General features: G+C 41.1%; 1 protein-coding gene across 2 annotated transcripts; it reads left to right on the top strand.

The window, feature by feature from the left end:
* The first annotated feature begins 2,703 nt into the window (after positions 1-2,703).
* Positions 2,704-24,473, top strand: pwwp2a.S (PWWP domain containing 2A S homeolog). Of its 2 annotated transcripts, XM_041587992.1 has the most exons (3): positions 2,704-6,736; positions 17,440-19,131; positions 24,445-24,473. In XM_041587992.1, the coding sequence occupies exons 1-2, from the start codon at positions 2,841-2,843 to the stop codon at positions 19,115-19,117; spliced, it is 5,574 nt and encodes a 1,857-aa protein (XP_041443926.1). In that variant the 5' UTR covers positions 2,704-2,840; the 3' UTR covers positions 19,118-19,131; positions 24,445-24,473. The 2 variants fall into 2 exon arrangements, with proteins under 2 accessions (XP_041443926.1, XP_018110381.1); XM_018254892.2 differs by lacking the exon at positions 24,445-24,473 and having other exon boundaries at positions 17,440-19,865.
* Positions 24,474-25,496: the final 1,023 nt, after the last annotated feature.

Raw genomic sequence — 25,496 nt, 5'->3', positions numbered from 1 at the left:
ATTGGCTGATCGCCGCGTCAATCCAAGGAAATCCTGCTTGGTTTTCCCAATTTGGAAAGCCAGGCAGCCAGTTTTGACCTGAACAGCCCTTCAAAAAACCGAGCTGAGTAGCAGTCCCGGACTGGCAATCTATGGGTTCTGGCAAATGCCAGAGGGGCTGCTATAAGGTGCCATTGAAAGTCAATATTTAGTAGGCTGGTGGAGGCTGTTTGGGCCTCTGTGTGGGCTCATTGGGCCTCTGTGCACCTGAAATGCCAGGGCCTATTTTAATTCTCAGTCCAAACCTGCTGAGCAGGGTTGTCATCTGGCCGGTATTGTACCAGCCGGGCCAATAAAAATGATGCATTATACCAATGTTATTAATTGGTAAAATTTATAAAAAATATAGGAAGATCTGTCTTTTTTTTTTAAGAAAAGGTAGCAACCCCGAGTCCAAAGTGGCAATAGTTCAGGTGTCCCCAGAGTCAATAGGCACAGTTCCACGCAACTGATCATAAGATGCAGGATGGATACATTGAATTGTGCCTTTGTGCTCTCTGTTGTGTCAAATGTTTTAACTAGGAAGGGTATATTAAGTTAAGTACAGGGGCGTAACTATAGAGGAAGCAGACCCTGCGGCTGCAGGGGGGCCCAGGAGGTATAGGGGCCCCACGAGGCCCTAATTCATATACAATTTCAATAAATATTGGAGAAACAAGTCCACCTCTAAACATTTTGGGGGCCTGAAAAATAATTTGCTGTGGGGCCCAGTAATATCTAGTTATGCCACTGGTTAAGTATATAATAAATAATCCGTATTTTAAAGGAAAACTATATCCCTCAAACAATGTAGGTCTCTATAAAAATATATTGCATAAAACAGCTCATGTGTAAAACCCTGCTTCATGTAAATAAACCATTTTCATAATAATATACCTTTTTAGTAGCATGTGCCATTTTAAAAAACAAGGGCCGTCCCCTAGGATTGTAGGATTCGTGGTGCACACAAACAAACCAGGTCACACGAGCCAATTAACAGACAGAGTCGTGTCTTTTGCTTCCACACTTCTTCCTGTTACAATTAGAGCTGCAGTATTTCTGGTGAGGTGATCTCTGAGGCAGCACACAGACCATCACAAAATGGTGGTTCAAAGCAAGAGATGTAAAAGGGCAATATTTATTTAAATACATATACCAGTTTGGTAAGATTCTGTAATATGCCACTCAGGGCCACCATTAGAAATCACGGGTCCCCGTACAACAAAATTTTCCCACCTTGCCCACCCTGACCTCCAAGCCCCACCACAGATCCACTCCACACCACAATTAAAAGACCACACAGACATCAGCGCAAAAAAAGCTAATCCCCCCACACATACAAGTTATAAAAAGCTATTGATAGTCAGGGCCCCCTTTTAAATTAAAAAAAACTGTGGTGCCAGGGCCCCCCATAAAAGTTTTTTTTTAAAAAAAAATTGGTGGTCAGGTCCCCCTACAAGTTAAAAAAAAATAATTGGTGACCAGGGCCCCCATATAAGTTAAAAAAAACATTGGTGCCAGGGCCCCCTATAAAAGTTTTGTTTTTTTAAAAAAAAACTTTGGTGCCAGGCGCCCCCTTACCAGTTAAAAAAATTGGGGCCCCAGAGAATATTTTTTTTAAAAAACATTGGTGGCAGGGGCCTATAGAGTATTAAAATAATATATTGGTGGCCAGGGGATTAAAAAAAAATGAAAAAACACACACATTGGTGTTCAGTAGAATTGAACTTGTGGCTTCAGTACTTCAACTTTGCCGCCTTTCATGACTTTGGGTCTCTTCGCCGCTTCAGGACTTCAATTTTGACTGTTTTTGTGGCTTCGGATCTTTTGGCCGCTTCGGGACTTCGGCTGTTTGGCTTTTCAACACTTACGGATTTCAGCTGTTCGGAACTTCGGAAGGTCGGCGCGGCTTCGGCGCTGTCAAGGGGGGCCCGGCTCTTTAGAAAAGGGCAGTACTGCCGGGGCCCCGTTCAGGCCCGAGCCCGGTACACTTGTACCCCCTGTGCCCCCCTGATGGCGGCTAGGGTTGTCACCTTTTCTGGAAAAAAATACCGGCCTTCCTATATATTTATCTTTATTCCCTATTAATAACATTGGAATCAACCAACATTTTTACCGGCCAGGCCAGTAAAATACATGCCCAGTGGCAACCCTAATGGCAGCCCTGATGCCACTTAATATGATGTAAACGATCTGGTGCGTAAATATTCATTTTGGGGGTATAGTTTTCCTTTAAAGTTACATCTTTTTAGTAATTCCTAGATTTAGAGGGTCCGTCTTTACATCCCCTTTAATCTCAGCAAGGAAACAAAGCCCATTTGATATGGCTTTGATGTTTTTCCTTGTTTTTCCAATGTTAATTTATGCCAACCAGTTTTTCTGTACAATAGCTTTGTTTATGTGAGCTGTAAAACCAAAGTGGCCATAGCAGAGACCAAAAGGGAATGTATGCCATGATGCTGATTGAGCCACTGCCTAGCAACAGGAATAAGAATAGAGACGATAATTGACAGCAGAATGGGCAAATAAACGCATCCGTTTTAAAGTGATTGACGTTTCTCTTAGCCCATTGCTTTTGCAGAACGTCTAGCCTTTCGCCAATAGCAAGGCAGCGTTCATTATTCGTTTAGGGAAGTACAATCAGCTACGGCCCAATGAGACGCGTTTTTGCTTTCCCTATTTGCGTGACCAGGCAGCGACCAATGAGATGCAGCTTTCCCACACCAGGCAGGGAGGGGGTGGGCTCGATTTCTGTCTCTCTGGCTTAGAGGCCGAGGATCGATTTGCCCGTGTGTGTGAGGGGGTGAGAAGCGAAAGATAAAATGGCGGCCGTGGCTGCTGCGCCCGGGCCGGGGGAAGCCGGAGAAAGCGAGCAGGACAGCAAAACGACTCCCGGAGAATGGAGGCTGGGAGAATTGCAGTGCGAGCCCATAGTGGCAGTGTTGGACTCGGAGAGGCAGTCGCTAATCCGCTGTGAGATGGATAGCGACACCCTGGAGAAGGCAGGGCCTGTTGTGGAGCAGCTGGGCGGCTCGGGGACTGACCAAGCCATGGTATGTGAGGGCAGCGAAATTGGACTGGGGCTGGAAGGCAAAGACGGGGGAGAGGAGACTATGCAGGTGGGGGGTGAACAGGTCGTGGCCCCAGAGCCAGTAGAAATGGAGTCTGAGTCTTCTCCTGACAGCATCCCCCAAACCCTGCCTTCAGAGCAGAGCTTCTCCTCATCCTCGTGTGGGTCAGCAAAGGAGCAGGAGTGTATATCTGAGGGGCACTCTCAAGTCACTCATAATGCCCCACATCCACCACAATCACAGGTCCAACTGCTGCAGATGCATGATGATGTTCCTCAGCTACCAGAACATGAAGCACACCAGCTACAGATGCACAGCAATGTTCTGCATTCACCAGAGCCTGATGTCCAACAGCTGCACATGTATAGTGATGTTCCACAGCTACCAGAACCCAAGGCCCAACAGCTGCAGATCCATGGTGACGTTCTTCAGCTACCAGAACCTAAGGCCCAACAGCTGCAGATCCATGGTGATGTTCCACAGCTACCTGAACCCAAGGCCCACCTCCTGCAGATGCATGGTGATGTTCCTCAGCTACCACAACCTGAAGCACACCAGCTACAGATGCACAGCAATGTTCCACAGTCACCAGATACTGATGTCCAACAGCTGCACATGTATAGTGATGTTCCTCAGCTACCAGAACCCAAGGCCCAACAGCTGCAGATTCATGCTGATGTTCCACAGCTACCTGAACCCAAGGCCCACTTGCTGCAGATGCATGGTGATGTTCCTCAGCTACCAGAACCCAAGGCCCAACAGCTGCAGATGCATGGTGATGTTCCTCAGCTACCAGAACCCAAGGCCCAACAGCTGCAGATGCATAGTGATGTTCCTCAGCTACCAGAACCCAAGGCCCAACAGCTGCAGATGCATTATGATGTTCCTCAGCTACCAAAACCCAAGGCCCACCTGCTGCAGATGCATGGTGATGTTCCTCAGCTACCAGAACCCAAGGCCCACCTGCTGCAAATGCATAGCAATGTTCCACAGCTACCAGTTACTGATGTTCTACAGCTACCAGAACCTGGGGCCCAACAGCTGCAGATGCATTGTGATGTTCCTCAGCTACCAGAAACTAAAGCCCAACAGCTGCAGATGCATTGTGATGTTCCTCAGCTACCAGAAACTAAAGCCCAACAGCTGCAGATCCATTGTGATGTTCCTCAGCTACCAGAACCCAAGGCCGAACAGCTGCAGATGCATGGTGATGTTCCTCAGCTACCAGAACCCAAGGCCCACCTGCTGCAGATGCATAGTGTTCCACAGTCGCCAGTTCCTGATGTTCTACAACTAACAGAACCCAAGGCCCAACAGCTGCAAATGCATGGTGGTGTTCCACAGCCACCAGGACCTGAGGTCCAACATCAGGAAATGTATGATGTCCTTCAGCTCCTAGAATCTGAGCAGGAGGTGTATGGGGATCCTTCGCAGCCACCACAACTTGAGGTCCAACCACTGAAACATGAATTGGATCAAGAACAGAAACTGGTGGTCCAACAAGAAATGGAGCATGAACCACCCAGCTCTTTTCAAGTAAAGCAGGTACAAGATACTGTGGGTGTAGTGGTTGTGGGCTTGCAAGAACATGCTGGTGTAAAATATAAGCCCTTAAATGGACCAGTACCAGAGGAATTCATTACTCGGGACCCTTTGTCTTTAGGGGAGAAAGGTTTTCCTGGGGAAGCACTGTCTGTAGGGGATACAATGCCAGTTGTAGCTCAGTCCATAGGAGAAGCTGGTTCCGAGGAAGCACTATCCTTAATGGAAACAGGCCATGGGGAAGCTTTGTCCATTAGTGAAGAGTGTCCTGGTGATGCCATACTGATTTTTAACAAAAGCCTTAGTGATTCCCTGTCCATTCAGAAAGCCAATTTTGAGGAAGTCATGCTCATAGAGACTGACCATTCAGAAGGGGTTTTGCCTATAAAGGAAAATGGGTCGGAGGAAGCCATTTTGAGTGGGACACTTTCTGATCAGGTTGAAAATGTAGCTATTGACAAGTTGGATACTTGGCAACAGGCTGCTGGAGAAATCGTATCCCAGGAGGAGCCTGTTCCTGGAAAAGCAAAGGCACAGGCTGCCACTGTGGCTATCCCAGTAATAGAGACTGTTTCTGGGGATGTGTTAGCTGTCCAGGAGCCATTAGCTTTGGAAAGTCTAACTCAACAGAAGGTTTTATATGTCACTCCTTTACAGGAATCTGGGCTGCAGGAAGTCTGTGCACAGGAAACCCTGCCTCAGGACATACAGAAAAACTTTACAACTGACCTTAAGCAGTCATTTAAAGAGGCTCAAGAGGAACCACTTTCAGAAGATCTTCATTTAAAGAAAGTGGAATTATTATTTCAAGAAGTCCAAAATCCACATGTACTGGAGTCATGCAGTTTTCCCCAGAATTTGATACCAGATGATCAGGACATAAAAGAACTAGTGCCTGAGTGCCAGCACACACACAAACCTGCTGATGTACAGAGCCCAGTATCTGGTGAAATCCCCCAGCCAGGCAAAGAATTTTCTTTGGAATTTCATCAGCAACACAACTTAGAATCCATAGAGGCCCCTCACAATAGACTACTACCTGCGAATGTACAGATTTCATCAGAGACCAAACTATATTTTGAAAGCCCCATTTCTGAGAAGGTTCAGAAAGTACATGAGTGCTGTGAAGAGCAGGGGCAGCAAGACCCCAACAACATCAATATGGAAGTATTTTCTGAGGAAACAAAATCATCGGTAGATACAATGTGTGAGGCTGCTAACTTGGGTCCGGAAATTGATTTTTTATCCAAGTCGTTGGTTATTCCTGACCATGTTTCTGTTGAAAGAGATCATGCGTCTCCTTTAACCGCCAATCAGTTGAATGAAAGGAATGTTTCTTGTTTCAAGCATAAGGAAACACATTCTGAACTTTGTATGACAGTGGATACACTCTTAGAGACACAGCCAAACAAACTAGATGAGGATAACACAAAGAATATTACCTGTGGACTTCAATTTGTCTTTGAAAAGCCAGAATTACAACCAGACCAGTTATCTAGAGACATGGCAACAGAAAATATAACTGGGTCGGATCCTGAGAAAGTTACCTTTGTACATGAACTAATCCCTGAATCTGTCACAGAGGACACTGTTATAAACCTTGGGCCTAACCAACAGGGAACAGGTGTTCCTGGTCCAACCTTAATGAAAACAGTATATGGTATAGACAAGAATTCTGATTTCGAGTCGGTTTCTGTAATGGACTATAAGCCACCTTATAGGGGCATTAACCAAGAACGGATAGCTGGTGAAAACAAAAAAGCAAGACATGAACAACTACCCAGACATACCTTCTTACAAAAAGAGCCTACTCCCATGATTCTTTCAGAAGTCAGAGACAGCGGAGTCCATACAGAAATGTGTTTGGAGGAGGCTACGCTCTCTTCTAATAATGATGGGTCAGAGACAAGCCTAAATGACCCAGATTGTGACATTGGATCTATGGGGACATCTGAGGGTTCCGTTGTGACTTCTGGAATCGGCAGTCTCATCCCTGGTTCTGAAGTTCAGGTCACGCTTGATCACATCATTCAGGATGCACTGGTGGTTTCCTTCTGCCATGGAAACAGAATTTTCTCAGGAGTTTTAATGGATCTTTCAAAAAGGTACGACAGTCCAATGTAATGTGGGATATGGTTTTAAAGGGAATATATTCAGAAAAATTCAGCATCACATTATTGTTAAACAGATCATGGTTTTCTCTAACCAATTTACTAGTCATGCACATGTCTCTCTCTTCCAGGTCTGTAACGAATATCTTCCAAAAGTGTACCATGTTTTTAATTAATGGTATCACATCAGAGGGCTACCATTTATAAAAAAAATGTTTTATTTTTAATTATTCTAAAAGAAAAGCTATAATTACAGGGGAATGCCAAATGGCAGGCACTCCTAGTGATTATTATTGCTTACCACAGACTCCAGGCCAGTGGTCCTGTCTGCTAAAATAGTTACACTGGCCTAGGTACTTCTGTAGAAGCACCATGTCACAGTAATCTTCTGCTTCTTAGATCTTCACTGTGTCCTTATACTGGGGTGTGCATATGCAATACAGTGAAAAATCTGCCTCTATGTTTAGATTTTCACTCTTGCATACCTGTACTGAACTGTAGAGAAAATCCAGGTAAAAGATGGAGGTGTGGCTCTTCAGTAGTACCCCTGGCTGGTGCCAGTTTCAGTGAACAGGAGCACTGGACATTTTGGCACCTCCTATACCTCCTTTGTACTCCTGAAATTGCTTTATCTGTCTGTGTGGCATGTACAGTGTATCTGGAGATATAATATACATTTCCCTACTTGGTGTAGTCCAGTGATCCCCAACCAGTAGCTCATGAGCAACATGTTGCTCTCCAACCCCTTGGATGTTGCTCACAGGGTCCTCAAAGCAGGTGATTATTTTTGAATTCCAAGCTTGAAAGCAAGTTTTAATTGCATAAAAACTAAGTATAGTGCCAAGTAGAGCCTCTTGTAGGCTGCCAGTCCACATAGGGGCTACCAAATAGCCCATCACATCCATTATTTGGCACCCCAAGGGACTTTTTCATGCTTGTGTTGCTCCCCAGCTCTTTTTATATTTGAATGTGGCTCACGGTTTAAAAAGGTTGGGGACCCCTGGTGTAGTCGGTATCTATATGTACGAACCCACCCCATTTAACATATTTAGGGGACAAAATGCTGTAAAATTAGGAAAATGCATTATGGAACCACAAAAAACCATCACTATAAAATGAGAGAATACTTGGGCATGTGCCTAGGGCAGTAGCTTTAGAGGGAAACCCTTTGCTACCCTTAAAGAAAATGTTTCTCTTTTTTTTACATCACCTTCTAAAGTTTTTATGCCCCTCCTCCAGTGTTTTCAAATTACTTCCAGGGTGGGAGGACACTGTCCATGCCTAGGGTAGGGGCAGCCTGGAAGCCATGCCTAGATGGGTGCAGGATGCAAAGCTGGCACTGCTTGGTGTGCATAGTGTTCAGTACAGGGCTCAGGATGGCATCTGGCACACACCTGCCGTTTTATTTTACATCACATCCATAGTGCTAACGCCTGTTTAGGGATATTGTTAAATCCATTTATTATTTTATGATATGGTACAATCTGTGCCATTTGCATAAGGAAAATTCCTTTTTTTTTTTTTACCTTTGCTAAACATGCACGGCATCATTAGAAACACGAGCCTAATAGGTGACTCATCTACAGCCCACCGTTTCTATTTATGCAGGTCAGTGATCCCCAACCAGTAGCTCGTGAGTAACATGTTGCTCACCAACCCCTTGGATGTTGCTTTCAGTGTCCTCAAAACAGGTGCTTATTTTTGAATTCCAGGCTTGGAAGCAAGTTTTAATTGCATAAAACTATAGTGCCAAGTAGCGTCTCCTGTAGGCTGCCAGTCCACATAGAGGCTACCAAATGGCCACTTATTTGGCACAGCAAGGGACTTTTTCATGCTTGTGTTGCTCCCCAACTCTTTTTACATTTGAATGTGGCTCACAGGTAAAAAAGGTTGGGGACCCCTGATGTAGGTTATTGCCATCATTGCTCTAAATCAGTGGTTCCCAGGTGGTGGAGCAACTCCTCATTAGGTGAGACTTGAAGCAAGCTCAGTGATGCAGCAGTTGACCATTGAATGAGGTATAACATTATCCAGCTTATCCATTTGCCACACAACAGAATCTTTCAATCTCTGAAAGTTGCATAGGGAGCAGAAGTACCTGCTGTTTAGCTTGTCCACATGAAAGTGGCAAGGCTGTATTAGGTTAAAAGAAAGCATTGTACACCTGCTGTTTATATTACTTTTTACAGATGATGTGTGTTACATTGTGCACAGATGTCAAGGTGAAGGGTAGCCACAAAGAGAGAGAGTTAAAGGGAGTGCAAACAAACAAACAAAGCCAAAAGGGGTGATGGAAATGGTCAGATGTGTGCAATAAAAGAATGCAAATAAGACCATAGATAAGCAAAGTGGGACAGAAAGCAGAAGAGAAGCAAAATACAAAGGCAGAATACAGTAGTAGATGTTGCGGAGGGCAAGATGCAATGGGAAGGGACAGAAATATGAAGAACAGAAAAGTAAATGGAATTGAAGAAATAAAGGGATGCTTCTTTAAATGCTAAAAAACCCCAGGCTTTAATATCCCTTCTTTGCTGACCATCAGTCACACATTCAATTTTGGGATACAGGATGGAGAAAAGTCAACACTATAACAATATAGTGTATCCCACGTAAGCAGATGCAAAGTTTCCATAAAATTTCTCGACTCCATTTTCCTAAAGTATCGGCGCTAGTGATGAGCGAAATTTTCATCCAGATTTTGCAGCAAAAAAGACGCCAATAGACTCCAATGGGTGAAAAAAATGCTGCCTATTGGTTTCTGCATAATCAGTTAAAATCTCCAGGTCATTTCACTTACTTCCCTTCTCTCCTTATCTCTTCGACTATAGCTCCCCATAGACGCGATGATTCTTCTTGCCTAACGACCGATTTTAGGGAAGTCTAACCAATCCTTCGACATTATCGTGCAGTTAGTGGGATTGGAACGATCGTACATATTACGATTTTTCGTCCGACATCTGTCAGGAAATTGATCGGCCAGGTCAAAAAATCTTTGTCTGCCCAAGTGCAATCTATCTATGTTTGCAGGGACAAGCAGGCAGCTCCCCTTTGTTTTCCTGGCAAATTGGTCTTTTTAGTTGATGGTAAATTCGTACGATCGTTCCAGAACATCGTGGTCTCACGATCAGGATCTGATCTTTTAAAAATCTCAACATCTATGGCCAGCTTAAGACAGTAGTCGGAGAGTAGTAGCTGCACCGGCAGTGTCAGTAACAGAGTAGCTGGACCCAGTGGCAGCTTTTTAAAACACTGTAAGCATCTGCACTGTAGTCACAAGACTTTCATATTTGCTGATTAGTGATACAATGTGCTTTATATATTGGGCAATTGCTTGCGCTTGCATCTTAATTGATTCAACTGTGCTGTTGAACTATAACTCTCTGAACTAAATGGTATGGTGTATTCAATAATAGAAATATCAAATTATTCTTTAAAAATGTACAGTACAAAAAAGGTTCAGTGAGTTATAGTTCAACAGCACAGTTCTCCTTTAAAGAGCACCTGTTGGGTAAAAATATTTTCCCCAACCAAAGGTGCACGCTAATAGAGCCCGCACTCCAATTGGGGGGCTAGAGTAGTTTAATTTTTTTTAATTGGCCACGCCAGCACTAGGACACTCTCGTGATGATTTTTTGACATCACACGAATGCGGATAATGAGCAAGTTGTGGCATTCGCTCATTATGGGCAGGCAGGTGTCTTAGCGCTTGTGGGGTGGGCAATTTTTTTTAAAAAAAACTATTAACCCCAAACAGAGTGTGGGCTCTGTAAATTTACTCTGAATTCTCTTCTGCCCTTTCTTTTGTTAATTAATGCCATTAGAAGTTTTACACTGGGATGGGTGCCAGATTTAAAGGAGAACTAAAGCTTAACTAAAGAATTAAGGTAGATCATAATGTTGTACATTATGTTTTAGGCTTTTGTACCAGCCCAAGGCAACCACAGCCCTTTAGCAGTAAAGATCTGTGTCTCCAAAGATGCCCCAGTAGCTCCCCATCTTCTTTTCTGCTGATTCACTGCACATGCTCTGTGCTGCTGTCATTTACTGAGCTTAGGGACCCACTCACAATATATAGTACACATAGAATAGAAATGTCACCATATAAGGCTGATTAGTAATTAATACAGATAATTACTACGTGGCAGCTCAGAAACCAGTACAACTAGTATGAGAATCTAATAATCAGCTCTGTAGCATCTGCTTATATTACAGGCCGACCACATTTTCTGCTTGATAATTTGCGATGACCCATAATCTTAGCTTCTCAACAGCTGCTCAGAGCCCACTGAGCATGTGAGTGTCCCACACACTTTTCAAAATGGTGACCCCCTGTGACAAGTTTGAAGTCCTGGATCATTGCTGCTAATGAGAAACTTTAGGCTTTTTTTTTTCGTGCCATGGCGGGTACGGGTTAAAAGATTTGTCTTGTAAGATCTGCATGTATTGCCGATCTGACGATATCAGTGGCAGATTGTCGCCAGCTTTTGTCGGACATAACTTTCGTACGATTGCTGTCAGGGGCAGAAGATTGTCTGATCTGTTCTTTTGCTACTTTGTTTGATCTGAATGGTTAGTGGCTGGTCGGGAGATTGCATTACATGATCGTCCCACATTGAAGGTATATCTGCACGTCTCTGGCCAGCTTAAGAAAGATATGGATAAGAGAAAAACAGGTGGAATTGGCAGAGCAAAGAGAAAATATAGCTGAAAATGTAATGGAGAAGAAACACATACAGTAGGTTTAGGGGATGATAGGGTTCAGTGTCCCCACCTGATGGCAACTGTTGCTGCTTTATTTATTCTGTGACCCTTTCCCATGTCCAGATGCCTGTTTTATGTGCGGGCACACAGTCAATAGGCAGTCTAGAGATATTCGCATTATACTATATTTTGTTCCCCCCCTCTCTCTTTGATCCTTTGAGATGTTTTAATGTTTATTCTGCTCATTTGTTTTCCCTTGATGCAATTACCTATCAGAAAGTAAAACTTCCTGTCCTTAAACACACATTCAGTCATTAGCTATTATCAAAATGATGCCGTACAAGGTCCGCTGAATTCTTGTTGGGAGGGTTGCACTTCTAGTTATATGCCTCTAGTTATTCATCAGCTCATTGTAATGAAGATAAAAATATGACTGATACTTTGCTAAACACATTACTTATTGTTGCTTGTGGCCTACTTCTGGCTATGGCCCTTGTATGGCACTGATAGGGGAAGGAGACAAATATGTATGTAACAGTGCAGGAATTGGAACCCCAAGCAAAGAGTAAATATGTCCATACAAATACTAATACTAATTAAATTGTTTATTGATGGATATCTGTGTACCATGAATATAATTGGTTTCTCAATTGGCCGTGAAAATTTAATCGACAGATGCACCATGTTGGCAAGTTCGTGTTGCTTTGGAAAATGAAGTTCCAAAACTCCTATTCACATCTGCTATTCTGAGCCAACAAAGAACAGAATAGAAAATTTTCTATGCAGCATATGGTCCCTCATGATATCTCACCTTTAGAATGCTTTGTGTTTCTGGGGGAGGTTTTAAGGCCTTATACTGTGTCCACATCTCTTCTCTGCAAATCCATGTTGGGGTTTGCCTAGCTTCTTATATGGAACATGGTGAACATGGATTTTTTCCAAGCAGCAGGGGAAGCAGCAACCCCCAGTAATTATTAATCTTAGTTATACCGGCCGACCTTCTGGTTGTTTCTGTTTGCTTTGTGGTCAGTAACTTGCTGGATCCAACATTAGAAGTTTTCCACAGGACTACTTGAGATTCTGACAGGATTAAGAGAGAGGTTAATGCGATTTGAGCCATGTGGTTGTGGAAAGGCATCTAATCTATCGGCATCCTTGTTCATTATACAGGCACATTGCTGGCATCTCTACTCATCATGTTCTGTGAGCTGTTCGTGCAGTTTCTTGGTAGAGTTGTGGCTAATACACTTCGGCTTTGCTTGTGGAACAGGCACAAAATAACTCTGGTTTAACTGACCCCAAAGCTAGGCACTAGTCGTACAAATTGGTAAATTTCACATCTACTTATATACCCGTGCACAAAGGGGGCTGGCGATAAGCATCCATAAATAGATGCAGGCCTGAATATTTTGTGCTTGTGTCAGCCCTAACCCTCCCAACCTGTGGGCTTCGTGTTGGCCCACACATCACTACTAGGGACCTGCTGGTGCCAAACATCACCACAGTGACCTTTCACTGTGGCTTTTCATAGGTTGATTTAACTTGTTTTTGTGCATGGTGCTTTGTAGAGCTTGGGTTTAATTCCAGCCAGGGCACTGCATGGATTGTTTCCCCCTGTTAATTTGTTTCTAATGCAGCTAACCTAAGTATTGTATGTATGTGCAAATGTGTTTTTAAAACTAGATTGTAAACTTTGCTGGGGTAGGGTATAACGAGTATGACCAAGTATTGCTCCCCCACATAAAAAATAAGGAAAGGAAGTCTGTAACAGGTTTCTAATGTGAACTCTTTAGTATCAATCATGTATTATATGGGATAAGGCACCCCCTCCGGTAAATTATAGGGATACTAGAAGTCACTGAGGAGTTCTGTGACCAGAAGGCTGCAGGCTGTGTTATACAGGTAACCTAGTACCACTTAAGTATTATAAAGGAATAATGCACCCCCTGCTGTACATTATAAGGATATTAGAAGCCACTGAGGAGTTAAGTGATAAAGGCACACGGCTGAGTTATACAAGTCAAGGTCTTCTAATAAGTAAGGTGACTTCTCATATGTTATAAGCTTAAAGCTCCCCATAGACGCGACGATTCTTCTTGCCAAAATGACCAATTTTAGGGAAGTCCGACCAATCCTTCGAAATTATCGTGCAGTTAGTGGGATTTCGAACGATCGTACATCTTACGATTTTTCAGCCGACATCTGTCAGGAAATTGATCGGCCAGGTCAAAAAATCTTTGTCGGTCTCAGTGCAATCTATCTATGTTTGCAGGGCCAAGCAGGCAGCTCCCCTTTGTTTTCCAGGCAAATTGGTATTTTTAGTTGATGGTAAATTCGTACAATCGTACGATCATTCCGAGAAGATCGTGGTCTCACGATGAGGATCTGATCTTTTAAAAATCTTAACATCTATGGCCAGCTTTAGTCTGTGCTTTCTCATAAGATCGGTTATCCAATTTATACAGGTCTACTTTTTTCACTGATTTGCCATATTTGTAAGCTTGCAAAAATCTGGGTTCTTGGCAAAAGAATCCTATTGTTTTATTCTTGTTAAATTATTTTTTAGTTAACTCAAGGCCTGGTGCTCGATATTACACACAGCTCTTATCTGGAATGCCCCAGGTTCCACGAATGTGGGGTAATTGATACTAGCATGGTATTTGTTGTTGGGTTATAAACATACTTACTCCTGCTCAGAGCTTAATATCTTCACAGGCTGATCATGACAAATCTCACAAATATAGATTCCTGGAGCTAAGCACCCCCGCTGCTCTAAGAATTACCCGTGGTATAGCAAACATGGAGCTTATCATGCAAACGGATTTATAGGTGTTTTCGTGTATGTGCATGGTATATTATTAGTGCCTAATTCATGGCATAATTATAAATTGTAATTGAATTTGGAAAAGAGTCGCACAACACCATTTTTGTCGCAGGTGGGGAACTTACCCATCATCAGGATTCACCCTCCCTTCATCAGGATAAAAACACAAGTGCTACCAAGGCATTTGAAGCATTGCTTATCACACCCAATTACCCATAATCATTTGTGTATCCATAGTGAGGCTTGACACTCTTTTCCATTTTGTTACATGTCCATTGTTCCATATAAAGTCCTTATATGGTTATATTATGTTCAAACCATATGTCCTTTTAAACAAATTGCTTTTATACTTGTTCAAAACTTAGTAAATGATGTCACGATTTGTTGTGTATGTTTTAACGTATAGTATAATTAGAATGTTTTTTTTTTTTTAACCATTATCAATCTCTATCCCCCTGGCCAGATTATCTGTGAAAAAAGTAATAATACAATGTTAGTGTCACCGGAAAAAAAAAATATTTAAAAAAACAAAAAACAAGGCTGAAATGCTCGAAAAGGCCTTTTGGGTGTACAGTTTCCATATCCAGAATGCCTCTCTTTTGAGTAAAGCCAGTTTCATATCATTACTAGATTGTGTTACCACTTAATAAAATTTGAAGGTCTGAATTTGTTGGTACAGGTATGGGACCCATTATCCAGAAACTTGTTATCCAAAAAGCTCAGAATTATGGATAGGCTGACTCCTATAGACTCCATTTTATCCAAATAATCCAAATTTTTAAAAATGATTTCCTTTTTCTCTGTAGTAATAAAACAGTACCTTGTACTTGATCCAAACTAAGATATAATTAATCCTTATTGGAAGCTAAACCAGCCTATTGGGTTTATTTAATGTTTACATGCTTTTCTAGTAGACTTAAGATATGAAGATCTAAATTATTGAAAGATTCATTATCTGGAAAACCCAAGATCACAAGCATTCTGGATAACTAGTCCCATACCTATAATGAGCAGAGAATGATTTGTACAGATGGTGTAGTGTGTGGGATTCAGAACAACCTAGCTTCATAGCATCTATGTCAATCAGGCTGTCTGAGCTGATGACCAGGCCAGGCACAGAAGTAGCAATGCATTTTAAAGTAGGGATGCACCGGACCGAATCCACTATTTTGGATTCGGCTGAATCCTTTGTGAAAGATTCGGCTGAATCCTTTGTGAAAGATTCGGCCGAATCCTTTGCGAAAGATTCGGCCGAATACAGAACTGAATCCTAATTTGGGAAGGGGAAAACATTTTTTACTTCCTTGTTTTGTGACAAAAAGTCACGCGATTTCCCTCCCCACCACTAATTTGCATTCGGTTTGGCCAGGCAGAAGGATTTGGCCAAATCCGAATCCTGCTTAAAAAGGCAGAATCCCGAACTGAATCCCTATTTTAAAGGGACAGTAGATAGCTTATTATATACACCATTTTTCAACATGCGCAAAATCTTCAGGTTTTCCACTATACAAACATCTCCCTTCAACATTTGCTGCAGGAGTCAATGCAGGGGCATTTGTACACTGGGATTCAAATCTACCTCGCAAGGACCAAACATGGAGTAGCCTTAATTTCCCTGATTGCCCCATGTAGCTCAGGAAATAACAAAAAAAAATATTTTTAGGGATTAAAGCAATAAGCAAACTGTATGTTCAGCAGAGGCCCTAATCATTGCACACATGTTTGACAAGGGAGTGTACTGTCCCGTTTAGGGTGAATATTAACAGGCTCTGTATTTGGTTTAATTTTCAGATAGAGCAATGATGGTAACCACGATGACCACTGTATACATAAAATTTATTTATATATCCAGCAAATTACTGTGGGCTTGGGACTAAAATCAAATACTGTTTACACTTTAAAGGGATCTTATCATTAAAATGTAAGGTTCATAACTGTGCATGTAAAGTAAAAAAAAAAAAAAAAAAGAAGTGAAAAGTGAAATGGCCAGTTTTGTGTTTAAATGGGGAAGGTATTGCTACTAATGTGGCTGCGTCGTATCACAAAGCAGCAGTCCTCTTTTATGGCTGTTTTACAACAGGGTATTTTCTTGCAGTGGTCACAGGTCCTATTTCCCATTATTACAGTTTTGTAGTATGGAGACTCCTCTTTGGTTAAATTGTTGTAAGAAACTTTGAAGAAAAAGGCTAATAAGCAGAGAACAAAATATTAAATGGGTTATCATAAAGATAGATTAAGGAATTTTATCTTTCTCTAATGTAGGTACTTTGCTAGAGAGGATATAACACTAAAATGTCCAAAATCTCCACTGAAAGGGTACCCATACTGTTTTACTTTATTGACATCAATAGTTATGTGCATTTTCTTTTCTATTAAGCCCATAGCACATGGGGCATTTTGCATACATGTACAGCATTCTGTACAGCAGCACTATAGGGTTATATGCAAGGCAGGGTTCCAAATGCAAAAATGTAATGCAATAAGCAATGTTTTTGCACTTTGCAACCTTCAAATGTCCTCCATTCTCTGCACTTCAGTTAGGGAGCGCTGGCAGACACAAGCCACAGTGGGACCCACCATCTTCAATATGGCTCTGCGCTAATGCCAGATTCTTTATCTGGCTTAAGGTTCAGAGTGCAGCCAGACCCATGTTGGCAGGAAGTGAGCACTAAGGGGTAGATTTTGGGGTGTTCTTTTGTGCTCTTGCAATTCTATCCTTTCTAGGGTTTAAGTAAACGACCCCTCTCATCTCTTGTCATAACTATATACACTTCTATCTAATGTAAACATCTAACCTATAACAGGCCGATTCTCAGAAAATCTAATTTGGACTTTGCTGAGGAGTTGTCCACCTGCTTCCACTAGTGTCTACAAAAGGAAGAGTATTTCCTGTACATTTGTTTTGGAAGTCCCAGTTACTTTGACTGGGACTGTTTTTGGTTGAGCATAGTGGCAATCAGAATGACCCATGTGCCATCAGAATAAGATATTTAGTTTTCATAATGTTTTTCTATTGGCATCTATTTTGAGTAAAATTGTCTAATATTGTTTCATAACCTGTGCTATTGCTTTCATTCTTCAGTGATTAGTCTATGATTGCAATTAAGTTGAGTTTTTTATTGAAATATGAGCAATGTGTAAGACTAACGTATTAACTTTTTCTGTTTTAAAGGTTTGGACCCCATGGAATTCCTGTAACTGTCCATCCTAGACGAGAATACAAAAATAAGCCAGTGGAATCCATCCAGGAAGAGAGCAAGTCATTCCATGAAGAGACATTGTTAAAAAGTGAAGAAAATGTAACTCCTCCTGAGGATGTCACCCCTATTCAGCAATCAGAGTCTTGTGAAATTCAAAACTTGTGGACTACAAAACCTCCACCACTTTTCCATGAAGGAGCTCCATACCCTCCTCCTTTGTTTATCAGGGACACATATAACCAGTCAATACCTCAGCCACCACCCCGTAAAATTAAAAGACCCAAAAAGAAAATCTACAGAGAGGAACCGACTTCCATAATTAATGCGATTAAGCTACGACCTAGGCAGGTCTTGTGCGATAAATGTAAAAATAATGTTGTGGCAGATAAAAAGGAGATCAGAAAAGTTGCCACTGATTCGTATAAGACAGAGGAAGGAAAGAGGCGGCGGCATGAAACAATAACTACTGTGAACAAAAAACTGAAAACTGATCATAAGGTAAATGGAAAAGGTCAACATGAAAGTCAGAAAAGAGCGGGCGTTACCAAGGTTCCTAACCTTGCACATGGACGAGGGAAAGTGGTAAAGGTACCTTCTCAAACAAGTGCAGCAAAGACTCAACTGCACACTAAGAAGGTGCTTCAGAACAAAAATATGGATCATGTAAAGGCTCGAGAAGTGCTTAAAATGGCCAAGGAAAAGGCTCAAAAAAAGCAGAAGGTAACAACTTCCTCGAAAAATGCACACAGTAAAGTCCACTTTACACGGCGCCTTCAGAACTCCAACTCAGGGACCCTCCCTCCAAGACTACGCATCAAACCTCAAAGGTACCGCAACGAGGAGAACGACTCTTCGCTCAAGCCAGGACTTGAGACATTACGGAGCAGCAAGATGGGTATCAAGCCCCAGACACGCTACTCTGCCACTCGTTCTGCAGGTGAGGCACCCTCAGAAATACAGAGCCCCTCAAATGGCCCTGAAGAGGTCAGCAGTGAGATTCAGGACACAAATGTCTGTGTACCACCTGAGGAGCAGGACTTGCAGCAAACACTGGGCAAACGGGGCAGCAAAAGCAATATCACAGTTTACATGGCCATAAATCAAAAGAAAGCCAACTCTTCCAGTGCCTCAGTGTGTAGTAGTGATAGCACAGATGATATGAAATCATCCCACTCTGAGTGTAGTTCTACTGAAAACTTTGATTTCCCCCCAGGCAGCATGCACACACCTTCCTCTTCCTCCGCCTCTTCCAAAGAAGAGAAAAAGCTGAGTAATTCCTTGAAAATAAAGATGTTTTCCAAAAATGTCTCTAAATGTGTGACCCCTGATGGCAGGACCATATGTGTTGGGGACATTGTTTGGGCAAAGATTTATGGCTTCCCGTGGTGGCCAGCGCGTATACTCGCTATAACTATCAGTCGAAAAGATAATGGCTTGCTTATCCGGCAGGAAGCCCGCATATCATGGTTTGGGTCCCCAACAACCTCTTTCCTTGCTTTGTCACAGCTCGCCCCATTTTTAGAAAACTTTCAGTCACGTTTTAACAAGAAGAGAAAGGGCCTTTATCGCAAGGCCATTACAGAAGCAGCTAAGGCTGCCAAACAGCTCACTCCAGAGGTGCGGGCCCTCTTGACACAATTTGAAACGTGAACTCCTTATGTAAGGTAGGCAAATTTGGAGGTCCTGTAACATTTGTATAGCCTGGTCAGATATATCTACCAGGGTTTAGATTTGGCTGGAAATAAGCACTGTCCCAACTGAAGGTCAACTGAGCATTTTTTTTTTTTTTTTTTTTTTTTTGGTAGCCAACATTTCACTTTAAGACACCACAAGTATCAAGGTGTAGTTTATTGTGTAAATTAAGGGTTCAGTTTTCTAGTTTTGGAAAACCTAATGTTACACTCCACCTCTCAGTATCACAAAGTCTTCTATAGGGGCTTGCAATATAGGGGCCAGTTCTCTGCTAAGTGGCTGTTCTGAATTCAGTTTTCATTATCATCTGTGGTTTAGCTCTGCATAATAGAAAATTATAATGTTATATACATTGCACTCTGAATTGTAAGACAGTTGACGATAAGATGTTTGTAAAGCAACCAGGGTTTAAATTCAGGAATTATCCATTTGATTATAACTGTTGACGCATGGTCTGTTGACCAGTTTAATATCCATTCTGGTAAAGATACATTGTGATTTGTCCGATGTGTAATTGTTACATTTTTGGATGTATCTTTGTTTTTATTTTTTTCCGATCATAATGCAGATGCATTATTTTAAGTTCTTATTTTCTTTTAAGTTTAAGGTTATCTGTTTGCGGGTCAGAAAATATGAAAACATAAATGTAATTGTGTATTGCTCTGAAATGTACAAAAAAGTGTAAATAAAATTACCTAAATCTGAATTTGTTGTGTGTTACTTAGAAAATTTGGAGTTTACGCATGAGAATTATTACCATACTCTTAACACACATTAACAATCAGAAAATACAAGCTTTAAAGTAATGATTTAAACAAATTCAGGGATGGCCACAAATTGCTCATGATTATTACAATCCTTGTGCTTTATAGAGAAGTTTTCTTTTATTGCCAAGGTTACATTTTAATACGACAACTCTTATACATCGTAATGAGCATTGTGTGATCGCTCCGCATTTATTTGTGCCGGTTAAATGCGGTTAATGAGCAATAATGGGAAAAAAAAGGACATTTACAAGGTTGATGTCTCTGAGCAGTCTAAATAGAAGGTCCAGTTGAATGGTAGAGGTTTTGAACACATAAAGTGATACCTTTATTGGGATATCATATACGTGTATATATACATAGAAAAGGGGCAATAAATAGTTATAAATGCTCATTTTAAAGTCCAGATGACTGTGTTCATATTACAACCAACAAAGCATGATAGCAAATTTGCGTTTCAAGGAGAGAAACTATTTTTTAGTAGGGCTCATGTTCCCAAAAACAGATATAAAAGCAAGCTTAATATGTGAAGCTCATATGTAATTATTTGCATTTACACATACCTGTGCAAGTGACTTTGGGCTCAGTGTATTGACTTGGACTTAATCCCTAAACTGGTTTTACAACAGCACCAGCTTTATATGACGCTGGTGATGTGCCGCCTTTTCAGAACAATAGGGTCTATTCGACTAATACATGTAAATAATCTGTGTACACAACAAACTCTGCCTTCGTGCATTAGGTTTTATGAAAAATAATCATTATTCCTTAACTTTATAGTTTAAATTTGACCTATTATGTGCTAAATTGCTTTATCGTTTTATTACCAGGGATTGTGCACCACGTAGGGTGTACAACAACTCGGCGTATCATTAAATGCAAATGTGATCCAACTCAAACTCCATAATTTACTTCAAACTTCATAATTTAGCTTCAATCCCAACACTTTTGTTGCTGAGGAGTACAAAGAGATATAGCTGATGTGCCATTGGTGGAACATTATAATAAGATATTTGCCCTGCAGAAAAAAGGCAGTTTCAAAGTCAATAAAATGGCTTTGTATCAATATCACAGTTTTCAGAACACCATGAGAGCACTTGGAAACATTCAAGAAATATGAAATAAACTGGAAAATAACTACATGGTTTAGATACTGAGTGCTTTGCACTTGACTTTGTCATACTTTCTTTCCTGCAAACAGAAATCCCTAGGCCAAACGTTTTTTGTTTTAGCGTTAGTACAGCAAACGAGCATTTCCGGGACAGGCACATTAATTTATGTTGTGTGCACAGAACATTCTTTTTCTGTATATTTGCATTTTTTACATGTGTGGCTGTCAGTCTTTCTACTGTACAGAGGCACCAAATTCATAATTTTTTTGGATTCAGCCAGTTATGTAATGGAACAAGTTGCCTTCAATTGTCCCTCATATTTCTGCAGGTCGCATGTACACATTATGATGCACCTCCTTTAAAGATTAGTATGAACAGAATCGGAACACTTATTTGCAAATTGAAATTTGAGAAAACCATTTCATTTGTAAACGATTCAATTGTCCAGAGGAGGCAGATTTATCAAGGGTCAAATAGTCAATTCGAATTTTCAAGTTTAAAAACACACATTCGAATTTTTATACCCCTATTAAAATGTAAATTCAAATGAGCTTTATCACGCCTCGACCATGGAAACAATCCTAATTCGAATATTTGCCACCTAAAACCTGTCGAGTTGATTTACAAGTCAATGGCAGAGGTCTGCTGAGCCATTTGGAGGTGGATCAGTATGAATCGAATACGCTTAGAATTTTCAGGGCGGAACCATTAGATCGAATATTAGCCATTCAAATTTTTTCATAAATAACGTCGCAGTCATGAATTCGATATTCCACCTTTGATAAATGTGCCTCTAAGTGTAATTCTTACACTTGGAATTTGATCAGTATCTGAATACAAAGCGCTTGGATTGGACCAAATCCCAATCTGAATTCTGGAATCAGTGCATCCCTAGTGCAAATCATTGTGTGTGAATGTGCCACGACCTCTTTATATGCAGACGAGTGCACAATGGCTTCTATGTTTCTCGTCTTATCTGAAACCTCTTCCGTAGATTGCCAAGCATCAGCAGAAGTCAGTAATATATAAAATGTCCTTGCTGTTGCCTCAAGCAATATGGCCTTTTTTCATATGTATAAACACAAATGTACAGAGAATTAATATTCAGTGATCGCTTCCCAAAAGTCGATTAAAGATGCTGACTTTGCAGCTTATTGATTTGCATATTGGGGCCTCCCAACGGGATGTTTATAGAGGCAGGTTTAAAATTCCCATTAGACAAGGTTCTTTGCTAACTGGACCCTGTAGGCCCATAGTATCCAAAAATTGTATCTGCTCATGGGTAGACAAATCAGGCAAAGATCTTGTATAGTGTTAGCACTGCCATTGGCTTCCTGTACAGGTTTTATTTTCCTCTAACCTGCCTGAACTTAATCTTAAATATGGGTGGTGCTTTCCCACTAGTGTTTATATAAAGAAGAGCAGCCCTAATGTCTAAATAAACAATAACAGATCCATATCAGGAGCCCAAATGCACTTGGAACATTTGAGAGGAGAGGGCATAATTCCATAAATATCCTTTATCTATTTGATTTTGGTGTTTTACAAGCAATTAGCTGTTTTATAAATACGGTAGTGCTGTGTTAGTAGGCTTTATGGTCTGCTGGGAGCAGTGCCTAGTCTCAACGGTGAAGCCTAAACACCGAGTGCAGCCTCTGGAATGAGAAGTCTGCTGCTGCAAGATAACATTATAGGCAGGGGGGGAAGGAGGAGAAAGAATTTAGGAAGAGAAGAAAACGCATTTAGGAAAGTTTTCAATGATACTGGCACAATTCCATGGCTATCAACTTGTGGTTGACCATCCACACATTTTGCTCCCAGAAGCTGACACTTTTCCTGTTGTACAGAAGACTGAGCTTCACCTGGTCCAAATTATAAAGATGCAGTTGGGCTAAAGCCTGAACTGGACCAGGGACTTGGCACAGCCATAATCTGACACTCTATTATGTTCTAACATTACTTGATCTCTTTATACCCAAGAGTATTAGAACTATGTTGCTGAAGGTACCCCAGCAGAGAGCAATGAAATTAATGAATTTAGGGTTTCCTACTCAAATATGTTTTAACTCTATTCCTGACTGCTCTGTTTAATCTAGCCATGTTATTAGTTACTAGAACAGCGCCACAGATTCTACATTGACCAGCAAGTCGATACATACTACAAGCATCTATGCAGCTTGCATTTTAAGATGGCCATAGATGCAAAGATTCGATCGTTCGAATACTCAATCGGCCTTCCCCATCTTCTGCCCTGCCATTAACCATTCAGATCAAATAAGGTAGAAAAGAACAGATCAGCTGATGTTCTGCCCCTGACGGCAATCGTACGAAAGTTATGTCCGACAAAAGCTAGTGACAGTCTCCCACTGAAAATCGTACGATCGGCAATACATGCAGAGATATTATCGGCAGCCGACAGAAATTTTTTAACCTGTCCGATCGACCAAATGACCGATCTCCACCGCACGAAAAATGTCGGGGCTCTCCACACGCGGTCCTAAAGTCGTACGATTGGTACGATCGAATCCTTACGTCTATGGCCAGCTTTAGACTTGGCCACTATAAAATGTTGATGTTGGCGACCAGAATAGGGGTTAAGGATGTATTTAGAAACCAGCGGCTCCCCTGAGGACTACACAAATAGACTATTACTAAACATATAAGCTACATTATAGCTCCCAGCACTGACATCAGAATAGAGACAGCAGACCTAGCACTGCTGCAGGACCCAGAAAAAAATGACTACCATAAAAAAGGTCTGGAGGTTCCATAGTCCAGAAACATAGTTGCCAGTCCTGCATTTAAGTATATCTGCATCAACGGTAAGTCAGTAATGACCCTGTTGCCTCTTCTGCCCATTCAATTTGCTTGTTGCTACAGGGACCCTCTCAATGTGGTCTGAATCAGGGAGGTTATCGAAAGCAGACTGTCCACCAGTCCCTATTATGATTGTGTTGCCTTTGGACTCATTTTTAGAGTCCCAGTTACCGTTTTCTAATTTTAAAATATCACAACCTATAAAATATATTGTTTTTTCATCAGTGATGTCATCTGTTATAATATGTGGTGTTATTTGTCTCCCATGACTCATTGAAACTTGTTTACAGTTAAAAGGATGACCCATTCCCTAGGATTGGTGACCCGTATAAAACACTCACCCTGCAACCAGGTTCTTTCGTCATCATGGAACATCATGAACTGTTAATATTGTTGTAATTTAAACTAGTGGGTCTAATATTGTATCATTATTTACAGTAGGGGGTCTGTTATCCCTTTTAATATCTTTTTAATTTACATTATGCCTTATAATAATTGAGTGACACTCAGAGTTTCCTGGTCTATATAAATTTTATGCCTTTGTATGAGCAGGTTAAATGAAAAATTAACATTATTCTTTTTTGTTTCTTAGCTCACTCACACTAAGAGCTGCTAAGATCATTCCAGAGTCTCCATATGAAGCAAATGTTTTCTGTGAACCACGGGAATGGAGGATTTGCCCCTCTTTCTGGATAAGCGTGAAGTAAAACTTACGAGCTGTGAAGAGAACATGTATAACTTATACAGATTGTCATATCTATTGTAAATTTTATTTAAATGAAAAAATAGAAATATGCTGAGGAAATATTTTTTAAAAAAAATGCAAAACTGCATGAAGCTGTAAAAATTTCCATCGCTTGGGGCAGATTTATCAAGGGTCGAATTGAAAATTCTAAGTAAAAAAATGTGAATTTCGAGCTATTTTTTTGTACTTTGAATAGGGAATATTCCAAAGTCCATTCAAAATTTGAGAAAAATTTGAATATCGAAATGTATCATGTACTGTCTCTTTAAAACGTCGACTTTGAACATTCGCCATCTAAAACCTGCCGAATTGCTGTTTTAGCCTATTGGGGTCCTCCTAGAACCCATTTAGAGTCAATTGATGGAAATACTGTGAATCAAATTCGATCTTACTTCGATTCGAACGATCGAATACACCGGCAGAAAAAACTTTGATCTTTTTAATAAATTTAGTTTGTTTTTGTTTTTTTATACGAATTTCGAAGTTATGGGAGTTCAAAAAAAAACTCCCATTACTTAAAAATTCGACCTTTGCTAAATCTGCCCCATAATTTTTTGTTGCAAACAGTCCTGCTCCTGGCGGAATCTGTTGAGTTGTCCTGCTGATGAAATGAGTGTGTGAAATCTGTTGCTTCCTATATAGTTTGTGAAAGTATTTAATGTTAGTGTGCCATTTACTGGTGTTGACTTGCAGTTGATGCTAATGGACCATTACGACGAAGTATCCGCGAATAACTGGGACCAAGCTGCCTGGTCGGAAAACAATGTTAATGTTTTTGCTTTGCTCTGTAAAAACTGTTATAACTAAACTCTGTGAGTCCCCTGCTGACTTGTAATTGAGCAGTGCTGCCCTTTCCTAGCTATAGTCCAATGACAGACTCCTTAAACTGGCCAGATTTT

The sequence above is a fragment of the Xenopus laevis genome, chromosome 3S (genome assembly GCF_017654675.1).
Source record: "Xenopus laevis strain J_2021 chromosome 3S, Xenopus_laevis_v10.1, whole genome shotgun sequence".
In the NCBI taxonomy this organism is placed as follows: domain Eukaryota; kingdom Metazoa; phylum Chordata; class Amphibia; order Anura; family Pipidae; genus Xenopus; species Xenopus laevis.
The sequence above is the reverse complement of the archived record's forward strand: the minus strand, read 5'-3'. Positions and strand labels throughout refer to the sequence as shown.

Excerpts from the sequence above, each read along its gene's own strand:
- pwwp2a.S (XM_041587992.1), top strand. The coding sequence starts at position 2,841 with ATGGCGGCCGTGGCTGCTGCGCCCGGGCCGGGGGAAGCCGGAGAAAGC. Across the intron at positions 6,737-17,439 it reads TTAATGGATCTTTCAAAAAG|GTTTGGACCCCATGGAATTC; the intron begins GTACGACAGTCC and ends TCTGTTTTAAAG.